Consider the following 13,168-nt stretch of genomic DNA (forward strand, 5'->3'; position numbering starts at 1 on the left):
CACACACACACACACACACACACAGTAACACCCGTGTTACTCTCCTGAGAGACGATAGCGATCAGAAAGGAGTGATAACAGCAGAACGGCACTCAAATATCCGCCCTGAGACTCATGAAAGCCAAAGAGTTTATGAGAGTTAGAATTACGGCCAGAGATGGTCTTTGCTTTTTTATAGTGAGATTTTATAATGCTGCTTTATTTTGTTATTTTAGAGTCATTTATATGCTATTATAAAAGCTATAATAGTGTCTCTATGATACTAAAATAAATACAATATAGTTTTGTAAATAAAATATATATATATATTAGTATTTTGAGTTTTTATTTTTAAAATTTTCCATTTTAATTTTAGTTAAATTCTGTGAGAAAATTACCAGTAGCTTTTTGTTTATTTTACACATCTTTTCCTTATAGTGTATTGATAAATTATACAAATGAACCATGATTTTTTTTTCTTTTGGTAAAACAAGAGTTATTTATAATGATTATAGAAATAATAGTTTAAAAATAATTAATTAATAATTAAAAAAAGAGTGAATACTATAAATAAGAAATAAAAAAGATTTCAGCTTAGTTTTTTCAAATTGTAGTAACATCTAACTTCATCATACATATACATGATTTTTGCCTATGTTTTTTATCTATTACTTTATTTTAGTTAAAGTTTTAGTAATTTTACTGTGTGTTTTTTTGGCATTTTGTTTATCATTTACTTATTTATTTTAAATATGCCTATATAATTTTTATTCATTTTTATTTCAGTTTTAATTTTCAAGTTCACCTTTATTTATAAAGCACGTTTAAAAACAAGCATTGTGCCAAAATGCTGTACAATTTGATCATTTTAGTTGACAAATGACAAATGTTTCCTTGGCAAGTAGCTGAAATAAACTGAGTTTAAGTTTTGTTATATATTATTTTATTTCAGTTAAAATTTATTTTATTTCAAGTAATGATTGGTCAACAGTCTGATTGGTCTGATTGTAAACTACATTGGCACAATCATCAGAGATGGACCAGTCAGAAGTTGTTATTTGTGTAAATGCAATGCGAAACTATAGAATGCAAAACATTGGCATTTTTTCCCCATCTCATATATATATAATGTATATATATATATATATTTTTTTTTTTTTTTTTTTTTTTTTCCAAAATCAAACAAAAATATTATATTTAATTTTTTTTTTTTTTTTTTTGTAAACCACATTGGCACAATCATCAGAGATGGACCAGTCAGAAGTAGTTATTTGTGTAAATGAAATGCAAAACTAGAATGCAAAACAATGCTTTTTTTCCCCCATCTCATTTATTTATTTATTTTTTTCCATCACCATGTCCCTTTAGGGGCTTAGAAAATGCACTAATAATCCAGATTTGGAAATCTGAAAAAGTGTGTATCTGGAACAGTGTGATCCAATCAAATTTTGGCACAAAATTAAGATGGGTTACCTGATCCTGCACTGCAAAACATGGGATCCCAAATCCAGATCATTCGGATCCAGATTACACTTTTTGAACAACTGGCCCCTGAGCATTGGGCGAAACAGGCGCTTCATTTTCATCAGCTGGTCCTGATGTGCGCGATGTTTGCAGCTCAGCCGAGGGCAGAAGGTCATTTCTTTCCTTCGCGCTCTTCTCGGTGCGACTAGGCGCGACTGCAGGCTGTTTTCAGATGTATGAGGTGATAAAGTTATTGGTTTAGTAGCAGGTGACAGCCTTTGCAGCCTAAAACCATCTAAGTCTGATCTATGATTTCATCAGACAGCTGCCGGATCTTTTATTAGCGCAGACATCTGTGTTACTGCTGCTCATTCACGTGACTTTAAAGATATAGTTCACCCAGAAATGAACATTTGCTGTTAATTTACTCACTCTCAGGCCATCCAAGATTACTTTTTTCTGGAGTAGAACAATAAAGAAGATTTTTAGCTGAACCTGTGCTCCTTGTGATTCATATAATGCAAGTCAATAGGTGCCGGCCCTTGAGAGTAAAAAAAAAAAAGCATATCAAGCAACACAGAATTAATACTCGTGGCTCCAGATGATATATTGAGGTCTTATGAAGTGAAATGATTGGTCTGTGCAAGAAACTGGATGTGTGTGTGTGTGTGTGTGTGTGAGTGAGTGAGTGAGTGAGTGAGTGAGTGAGTGAGTAGAGTTTGGACTAGGGTTACTTTTCAATTCAGTTCAATTCAATTCAAGTTTATTTGTATAGCGCTTTTCACGATACAAATCGTTGCAAAGCAACTTTACAGCAAATTAAGTTTCTACAATATTTAGTGGTAGCTTATCAGGTTACGTGCATGTAATTATGCAGAATGTATTGTTATTATAATAGTAAGTACATATAACGTGTAACAAGGACACCTTAAAATAAAGTGTTACCAATGCAATTTACATAAGACATAAGACCTCAATATATCATCAGGAGCCACAGGCAGGGATTCATTTTGTATTACTTAAATGCTTTTTTGTCTCTCAAAGTGACGGTAGCCATTGACTTGCATTATATTAATCACCAAGGAGCACGGTTTCAGCTTCCTTACTCTTTGACTGAAAAGGGAAAAAAAAGTCATCTTGGATGGCCTGAGTGTGAGTAAATTAACAGCAAAATTTCATTTTTTGGGTGTACTATCTCTTTATGTTAATAAGTGTTTCTTCAGTGTTTTCTGCCGATGTGCATCTTTTGTAGTGTGCAGTTTGTTATTTATTCATAAATATGAAGTGGGCGCTGAGGGCAAACAGGGATAAATATGTAAATGTGTGCTCTGGGTTAAGATTATCATGAATTTCAAACAAAGATCTGCCCACTACCATCAGCCTTTCGCTCCAACGTGGCCATGTTGATGTCGTGCAATTACTGCGATGCTTGACTGATTTGTTCATGTAGTTTGGGGTCAGATTTTTTATTGTTTTTTATCACCAAGGCTGCATTTATTTAATAGAAGGAAACAACATACATTTCTAATTTCCTACATTATTTATTCTTCAGACACTCTTCTTTAGATAGAGTAAATACCAGCTGTATGCAAAGTGACTCAAATTTGGTTTTTGACCACTGAAAATGGGAAAAATGCAACAATTTGTACATGAAGCTGCATTGAGATCCCAATATAGTGAAGATACCAAAAGAAAAGTATGTTAATAACCAAATTTCTTAAATTACAGGCATGCAAACTTTGGAAAAATAATCTTTTGACACTCAGAAAGGTATATCTTTAATAGACAAAAGAATCAGCTATATGCAAAGTGACTCACAATTTAATTTTCAACTATTGAAAATAGGAAAAATGCAACAATTTGCACACGAAGCCTCATTGAGATCCCCATATCTCTGGAAATGAACCATACAGGGCCTTAAACATGAAGATGACAAAATAAAAGTTTCTTAAGAACCAGAATATAAAAGGATATTAAGATATCTTTAATACTTCTTGAGTTACAGACAAGCAAACTTTGGAGAAAACAAAACTTGAAAAGTGCATTTTCCAATTTTTGAAAGGTCACCATTTGCATATAATGCAGTCTATTGCTGAAGTCTACAGATTTTATTAATATACTTATCAGTCTCTGTGTAAACATAAAAAATGCTGCTGTCCTGTTTCTCCCCGCCCTTGAAAAAAAAATTGTGCATTAAAAAATAAAAAGTTCTTACATTTGATTAGTTGCCTGGGAATTTGTGTACAGCGGGTCATTTAGTGTCACAACATTCACAGCAGTGAGTTTTCCTACCAATTGTCTTTAGAAAATATGATAACTGCGCCTCTGCATGTGTCATTAATAGTTCAGTCTCTATTCCCTTTCTCTCTAAGGAATGTAATCACTGATCTTTCCCCTCAAAGTGGCTATTTTTACACAGAAAACCCCACGTGAATGTCACTCGCGTGGCGTGTAATTCAGTCCGGGTGGATCTCATTGCAGCGCAGTGATGGCCAGATCTGATGGCTGTTTGTTCTGTAATGACGGCTATAGATTCCAGCAGGAGATCGCAGTGCGTTTGATTAAACCCACAGTCTGAGCCGTCACTGTTGTGAAGCGTCTGACAGAGAAGCGCGGCTCGATTCTGACCCTCCACATGCTTATTGAAGTCACGCTGCTTGATTCGCATTATTCTGAGAGGCTTTTAGCTTTAACATAGATTAAACCCAATAAGGACTGATCCTGATGCCTTGGTTGTTGGCTTTTATTTCCCTGCCAACATTATCACTGAACACATCACAAAAATCATACATTTCAGTGCAGAAATATTTTAATCGGTGCTCTTTTAGTGTCACTGAGAGACAATATTTTTTTATAGTATTTTACAGTAATGTAGATAAATTATTGTTTATAGTAATAATCTGAATTAGTTTTTATTTCAGATTTAATTTTAGTATTTTTGTTGTTTTTTGTATTTTTTTTATATGTCTACATAGTTTTATTAATTTGTATTTCAGTTTTAGTTTAGTTATTGTATCATGTCATGTTGAACCAAATCAAAATTAGAAAAGCTGCTTTGGCAACTAGTATAAAATAAGTTTTATAGATTTATGGTATCTTTCTGAGTTCCAAAAATAATATTTTTCCAAAGTCTCTATGCCTGTAACTTTTTTTTTTTCTTTTGGTGTCTTCATTTGTAGGGATCTGTGCGTGCGTGCATGCGTGTGTGTGAGTGTGAGTGTGTGTGTGTTTGTGTGTGTGTGTGTGTGTGTGTGTGTTAATGCTGTCAAACGATAAATCGCGATTAATCGCATACAAAATAAATGTTTTTGTTTACATAATATATGTATGTGTACTGTGTTTATATGATATAAATTATATGAATATAAATATAGACATGTAAATACATGTAAATATTTTCCAAATATATTCCGTATGTGTGTGTATTCATATATACATAATAAATATACACAGAACACACACATATATTATGCAAAGAAAACCTTTTTATTTTGTATGCGATTAATCGTGATTAATCGTTTGACAGCCCTAATATGTATATAATTTTTAAAGTTTACATGCCTGCAACTCAACTGGTTCCTAACAAACATTTGTTGTGTTATCTCCATTCTCAAACCCCTATGTGTTTCATTTGCAGAGATATTGGGATCTCAGTGTGACTTCATGTGTAAATTGTTGCATTTTTCCCATTTTCAGTGGTCAAAAAACGAATGTGGGTCACGTTGCATAAGGATACTTTTTTTCTTTTAAAGAGGAACGTCTTCAGAACAAATGATGTTGAAACTATTTTCTATTTATCAAAACAGTTGCATAGAACATACCTGTGTGAGTACCAAAAATATATATTTCCAAAGTTTGTGTGCCTGTAACTTAAGACATATTAAATATATCTCAATTTCCTTTTAGATTCTGGTTCTTAACAAACATTTATTTCGTTACGTTCATTTTTAAGGCCCTGTATAATCAATTTTCTAGAGATATGGAGATCCCAATGCAACTCCGTGTCCAAATTGTTGAATTTTTTTTCCATTTTCAGTGGTCAAAACCAAATGTGGATCACTTTACATGCAGCTTATTCTTTTTCCTTTTAAAGAAGAGTGTCTGAGGAACAAATAATGTTGAAATTAGAAATGCATCTTGTTTCCTTCTAATAAAACAACTGCATGGAACATAACACATTGAGTGTTAAAAATATTGTTTATCCAAAGTTTGCATGCTTGTAACTCAAGAAGTACTGCAGATATCTCAATATCTGTTTAGATTTTGGTTTTTAGCAAACTTTTCTTTTGTTATCTTCATTTTCAAGGCCCTGTATGATTCATTTCCAGAGATATGAGGATCTGAATGTGGCTAAAATTGCACAAATTTCAATGGTCAAAAATCAAACGTGGTTCACTTTGCATACCCTGATACTTTTTTATGTTAAAGACATACCTTTCTGAGTGCCAAAAATATTGTTTATCCAAAGTTTGCATGCTTGTAACTCAAGAAGTACTGCAGATATCTTCATATCTGTATAGATTTTGATTCTTAACAAACATTTCTTTTGTTATCGTCATTTTCAAAGCCTTGTGTGATTCATTTCCAGAGATATGAGGATCTCAATGTGTCTAAAATTGCACAAATTTCAGTCAAAAACCAAACGTGGTTCACTTTGCATACCTTGATACTTTGTTCTTTCTGAGTGCCAAAAACATTATTTATCCAAAGTTTGCATGCTTGTAACTCAAGAAGTACTGCAGATATTTCTATATGCAGTTGCATAATCACTCAGGCTAGTCCCAAACGAAGCAAAGATGGTAGATGAGCTCTGAATTGGTGCCGCAGCGGCGTAATGAATCAGTGTATTTATTTAGAGCAATCTTCTCCACCAGAATGGCCTGACTCAATCGCTTTGTCGTGTGCGCATAGCCGTCTTCGTAAAGGTAATTGCTCCAACCTGTGCTGTGATAAATGATCCTGGATGAAGTATTGACCGCCTCTGGATATTGATTAAAGGCCTGCGGGGCAGAACATATCTTAATGAAAGTGAGGAATCAGCATTCAAGGTAGCAGCGTCCACTCGCTGATTACATGTGGATCTCGAGTGAGAGGAGACGCTAAATTAAAGTCTCTTCTTCGCTGATAAACGTGCTGTATTTCTTAATGGTGTAAGTAGAGGATGTTATTAGCATCGTTATGGCCTGGAGAAGGTCAGCGCTAATCAGTTTTGATAAGGATCCAGAATCTCTCGGGTTCGCCGGTCAAACATTAGAGTTTATCGCATTTAACACTGCCAGTCTCGCCCGGTTATGCAAATGCATCTGTCTTTAAGGTATTATTAGCAGGATGTGAGCATTAGCAAGTGAAATAACATCAGATTTACAATAAGTGCCATTTGGAAGAGCTTAAGGCGTCACACTTGAGAAAGCAGTAAATCTGTCCAATTCATCGCTTCGTCAATCGCAGGTTAATCGCCCGTCAGATGTGCCACGGGAAAGAAGAATCATGCATAGAATCTCTTTAACATCTCAATAGTTTCTCCTAGATGGATATGGAGTAAATGGAGAAAAAGGCTTGATAATCTTGACAATGACGCAGATGTTTCTGACCTCTTGTAGCTCTAGAGTCTCATTGTGTGATTATCGACTCATTTGTGTCTTTTTTTCCTCTAGAGGATTTAAGAGAATCATTCATTCTCGAAATTGCATCTCAAAAGTCTCCTGAGAATATTTATATAAATGCTCATAAATAATTATTAAATTATCTCAGCTGCATTTATTGTTTTTTACACTCTAATATAGATAACACACACACACTGTAAAATAAATCAAACAATTTATTGGAGTGTTTCATTAGAAGAATACTATTTATGCTTCAAAATTTCACATTTAATTCACTGCGTTACTTGCCATTTCTTTTAAATTATTTGTGAAATTTACAAGCAATTTCTGAGGAGAAAATACTGTTTAATTAATAAAATGAATACAAAATTAATTAAAAAAAATTTTTATATAGTTAATAAAACAGGATTTTGGAGTACATTTTATATATATATATAAAAAATAAAATTAAAATAAAAAAATCAGCCTCTCTACTTCAAAATATCACATTTAATTTAATGTGTCACCTGCCATTTCTTTACAATTTTTTTAGTAAAATTTACAAGCAATTTCTGATTGAAAATGTCACATGTAATCAATCAAATGAATACAAAATTAATAAAAACATGCACTTTAAAAATATATTTTATGTAAATAAAACTATAAAAATGTCTGGAGTATGTTTTACAAGAAAAAAGGTATTTCAGTATTTTCAGCTTAAAAAAAAAAAAAGAAAAAAGTGTTACTTTGTAATTTCTTTGTACACTCTAAAAAATGCTGGGTTAAATATATATATAAATATATTGGGTTGTTTTGACCCAGGGTTTTGACACAGCGACCCAGTGTATATATATATATAGGAGAAACATCTCAGACAAAAATCTCCTTGACGTCTCTTGAACCACGAAACCTCGGAGCAATTATCTGTGTCCGGTGGGAATAACTGTGGGCAGAAATGATGGCAGGGCTGATGCTGTAATAAGCGTGTAGCTGGAGGACAGCGGTGGTCCATTGTGAAGGCCAGCAGGTGTGGGTTTGTGTCCCTCGCGTGAGGGATCGTCCTGCCAGGTCATTGATCAGGAACGTCAATCTGTCCTCCAGAGGAAAGTATAAATAGAAAGAAGCTAGCAGCACCTGAAATGATGTTCGTTCTCCTCTGGGAAAAGCCGGAGAAGGCATAGAGTGATTTAGTCCATCGCAGTATTTCACTCTCTCTGTTTCTGTCACCGTGACAGAGAGTAAATCTTTATCTTCTGTTGCTACTCCAGCAGATTCACAGAAAAATAAAATGTTTGCATCTTTTATAAGGGTTTTAATGGCAGAAAAGTTACTTGAAATTCAATCCCTGTGTATAAGAAGAGGATTGCATACCGAGATACTAGCAATTTTCTTTTATTGATACAAGTGCAAAAAATAAAGTGCTCAGTGCATTTAAAACATTTCAGTCGTTCAGCAAATTTTATATATTTACTTTCTTGCCCTTGTGGTCTTCAAAATATGGGTAAGACCAATCGACAACTGAGATTTCATATTAATGAACACAGAAGTGTGACAAATAGAGTGGCAGTAAATCTTCAGTTGGCCAATATCTCACAGAGTTACGTCATTCAGTTAATGAATGGTTTTCTTGTGAAACAGTGTTATATGGTGCTTCCGATGTGTCGTTCGCTTAATATGGAACAGAAAATTATTACAAAACTGAAAGTAAATTGATTGAAACTTAATACTGTACTCTATAATGTGAAGGTAGCTTGTTTAATTATATATTCTGTGTATATGTCTCGCAATTCTGACTTTTTTCTTAGAATTGCAAGTTAGAATTTCGTAATTCTGAGTTTATATCTCGCAATTCTGACTTTTTTCTTAGAATTGCAAGTTAAAATTTCGTAATTCTGAGTTTATATCTCGCAATTCTGACTTTTTTCTTAGAATCGCAAGTTAAAATTTTGTAATTCTGAGTTTATATCTCACAATTCTGACTTTTTTCTTAGAATTGCAAGTTAAAATTTCGTAATTCTGAGTTTATATCTCACAATTCTGACTTTTTTCAAGAATTGCAAGTTAAAATTTCGTAATTCTGTGTTTATATCTCGCAATTCTGACTTTTTTCTTAGAATTGCAAGTTAAAATTTCGTAATTCTGAGTTTATATCTCACAATTCTGACTTTTTTCAAGAATTGCAAGTTAAAATTTCGTAATTCTGTGTTTATATCTCGCAATTCTGACTTTTTTCTTAGAATCGCAAGTTAAAATTTTGTAATTCTGAGTTTATATCTCGCAATTCTGACTTTTTTCTTAGAATTGCAGGTTAAAATTTCGTAACTCTGAGTTTAAATCTGGCCATTCTGACTATTTTTGTAGAATTACAAGTTGAAATCTCACTATTCTGAGTTTGTCTCACAATTCTGACATTTCCTGTAGAATTGCACATTTAGATCTCGCAATTATGAGTTTATATCTCAATTCTGACATTTCCTGTAGAATTGCACATTTAAATCTCACAGTTGTGAGTTTATATCACAATTCAGATTTGTTCGTAGAATTGCACATTTAAATCTCGCAATTCTGAGTTTATATCGCAATTTTGACTTTACGTAGAATTGCACATTTAAATCTCACAGTTCTGAGTTTATATCGCAATTCTGATTTTTCGTAGAATTGCACATTTAAATCTCGCAATTCGGAGTTTATATCGCAATTTTGACTTTTTGTAGAATTGCACATTTAAATTTCGCAATTCTGAGTTTAAATCTTAAATGCATACATTTTAAATGCAATGAGGACTTTATTTTTTGCACTTCTAACACATGAAGATTGCTAGCATGTAATCCTTTTCTTTTATACACAGTCAATGAATTTCAAGTGTAGAATTATTTTCACTCTTTTTGGAGGAATTTGTTTGTAACGTGGAATCATGTGGATTAAAAAAGTATGAAAGATCCTCTACTTACCTCTCTTTCTCTCTTTTTATTTATTTATTTAGAAAAGTTGTTTTCAAATGAACTTACATGACTCTTTGTCTTCTGCGGTGAGTTGTGTGACCGTGTGTTGTTTTTTTGTCTCTCCAGATCTGGACGAGCCTGTGGTGACGGTTCATCAGAGTATTGGTGAAGCTAAAGAGCAGTTCTACTATGAGCGGACGGTGTTTCTGCGCTGCGTCGCTAACTCCAACCCTCCCATCCGCTACAGCTGGTACCGTGGACGAGACGTTCTCTCGCAAGGCTCAGATAAAGGTGTGGAGATCTACGAGCCCTTCTTTACCCAGGTAAGAATGTAACTCTTGCTCTAAATACTGCTGTAATACTGTGTTTTTGGACACTAGCATGTTGCTAATATATCTGCTAAATTAATAAAAGTAATATATGCAAATCATAATACACTTCTATACCAAATAAATCTTTTTATTTTATCAAGGATGCCTTGAAAAAGTCACAATTGTGACTTTTTAGAATTACAATTAAATTTCTTGCAATTGCAAATGCAAAAAGTTTAATTTCCTGGAGTCGACGGTGGCACCGCAATTCTGGCATATATTGCAATTCTCTTAAAATTGCAAGTTTATTTCTCGTAATTCTACGTTTTTTTAGAATTGCGATTTTATTTCTCACAATTCTGACATTTTTCTTAGAATTGCAAGTTTATTTGCAATTCTGAGTTTTTCTTAAAATTGCAAGTTTATTTCTCGTAATTCTAACTTTTTTCTTAGAATTGCAATTTTATTTCTCACAATTCTGACATTTTTTTAGCATTGCAAGTTTATTTTTCCCAATTTTGAGGTAAAATCTCGCAATTCTTACTTTTTTCTTATAATTGCAATTTCCCACAATTCTGATTTTTTTTTTAGAATTGTAAGTTTATTTTTCACAATTTTGAGTTAAAATCTCACAATTCTTACTTTTTTGTTACTTAGAATTGCAATTTTATTTCTCACAATTCTGACATTTTCTTAGAATTGCAAGTCTATTTTTTGCAATTCTGAGTTTAAATGTTACATTTACTTGCGTTTTTTCTCGCAATTTAAAACTTTTTCTTAGAATTGCATTTTTATTTCTTGCAATTCTGACTTTTTTCTTAGAATTTTAATTTAAATTCTTGCAATTCTGAGTTTAAATCTCGCATTCCTAACATTTTTCTTAAAATTGAAAGATATAAACTTGCAAATACTTTTTTTAATTATTCTTTTGTGTGATGGAAACAGGATTCCATAGAAAACAGCTGTTTTACACTGTAGTAATACTTCACTGTTTTTACTTGTATTTGTGATCAAACAAACGCAGCCTTTGTGAGCAGAAAAGACTTCAGAAGAGATGGTAACAAATTACCATCTAAGTCTATAAAGCATGGTAATACTGTAGTACTTTCTGGTACTTTTTTGTTGGTTGAAGTGAAAAGTAAACTATTAGTTGTAATATTTCCGTCTAGCTGGACTAGAATCAGTTTAATTAGCTTCATCAGCATGAAGCGCTCGTTCTCTGTAGTTCAGTACATGAGGACTGTTAGCAGGCCGGTTTTACTGTTTTTCGTCGTCATTTTAAACTCAGCACGAGGTGATGCTAGTAATTAGCACGTCGTAGCATGTAGCTGTCTGCTGTCTTCCCCGCCGAGCGCCTCAGATCGCCGCGTCTCAAGCCTTTCTCATTTGTTTTGTGGCTAAACGTCAGCTTCTGTTTCACAGAAGCACGTCGCTAGCGTGTGTCGGTGGAAGCCGTCAGCAGCGTGTGTTATTTTGGCTGTAGTTGTCAGGAGAACAGCTATAGCTGCATCTGTTTCTCTTTATCGTGTTTTTGTCACTGGAAAGCCAGTCACGTCTCACAGCACTTACTGAGATGTCACGCTATGAGCAGAATATGTTTCTGAGATGTTTACCTGTGCAAATCACACCTGGGCGTCGCAAACTGGCTGCTAAGATGTTCTGAGTGGATTTTGGATATTTGTGACCCTGGACCACAAAACCAGTCATAAGGGTCAGGTTTTTTTTATTGAGATTTATACATCATCTGAAAGCTGAAAGCTGTATGGTTTGTTAGGATAGGACAATATTTGGCTGAGATACAACTATTTGAAAATCTGGAATCTGAGGGTGCAAAAAAATCTAAATATTGAGAAAATCATCTTTAAAGTTGTTCAAATGAAGTCCTTAGCAATGCATGTCACTAATCAAAAATTAAGTTTTGATATATTTACGGTAGGAAATTTACAAAATATTTTCATGGAACATAATCTTTACTTAATATCCTAATGATTTTTGGCATAAAAGAAAAATTTAAATTATAATTTTGACGCATACAATGTATTGTTGGCTATTGCTACAAATATACCCCAGCGACTTAAGACTGCTTTTGTGCTCCAGGCTGAAATTAAATGTGCTTTTTTTTTTATTTCACTTGTTCATTTTATTTCAGAATATAAGAAATATCACAAAATATTATGATATGTCTAAAGAATGCATTATTTAATTAAAAAAAATAGGCAGAACATATAGGGAAAACAAATCTAATTGCAGTTATTATTATTATTATTATTATTTAATCAAATGATAAAAATGAAATAAAAATAAATGTACTCTATATAACTGTGAAATATTTAGTAAATAAAATAATAGTAATTAGTAGTAGTAGTATAAAATAAAAATATCATGAAATACATGAACAAAAACTAATTATTATTATCAATTGAAATTATTATTATTGTAAAATAATAATTTCAAGAACATTTATATTATTATTTGTTATTATTATTATAACATTATTATTAAATATATAAATCACTAATATAATAATACTGATTATATATGTACTGTATAATTGTATTTATTTATATTTTTATTATTTAAAAACTCTTATTTTTTATTTATTTACTTATTTTTTTTAACCCAAATGCTGGGTTCAGCTTTTTGGTTCATTTTATTGGGTTGTTTTTAATATTTTTACCCAGGTGCTGGGTCATTTTAATGCTGGGTTATTTTTTTCTACCTAACCGCTGGGTTGACTAAGGACGAGATGTCAGTCAGCTGCGTCAGCAGCGGTCGTTTTGCACTGGAAACGTCTTTGCCTTGAATAACATAAATGGTTCCTCTTCAGGAACTCGAGCTGCGTCGGAAAACGCTAGGGGAACGCCTTCTGTGACCATGCTCTGAATCACAT

The 13,168-nt window shown here is 32.9% G+C and overlaps 1 protein-coding gene across 1 annotated transcript in view; it reads left to right on the forward strand.

Moving 5' to 3' along the window:
• The window catches only part of LOC107704381 (MAM domain-containing glycosylphosphatidylinositol anchor protein 2-like), a 197,750-nt gene that overhangs the window by 79,704 nt on the left and 104,878 nt on the right, over positions 1-13,168 (forward strand). The window contains exon 4 of the mRNA XM_016507297.1: positions 10,094-10,290. Within this exon, the coding sequence (XP_016362783.1) occupies positions 10,094-10,290 (197 nt within the window). The remainder of the gene's footprint in view (positions 1-10,093; positions 10,291-13,168) is intronic.

Source organism: Sinocyclocheilus anshuiensis, unplaced genomic scaffold (genome assembly GCF_001515605.1).
Source record: "Sinocyclocheilus anshuiensis isolate Anshui unplaced genomic scaffold, SAMN03320099.WGS_v1.1 scaffold1115, whole genome shotgun sequence".
Taxonomy (NCBI): Eukaryota; Metazoa; Chordata; class Actinopteri; order Cypriniformes; family Cyprinidae; genus Sinocyclocheilus; species Sinocyclocheilus anshuiensis.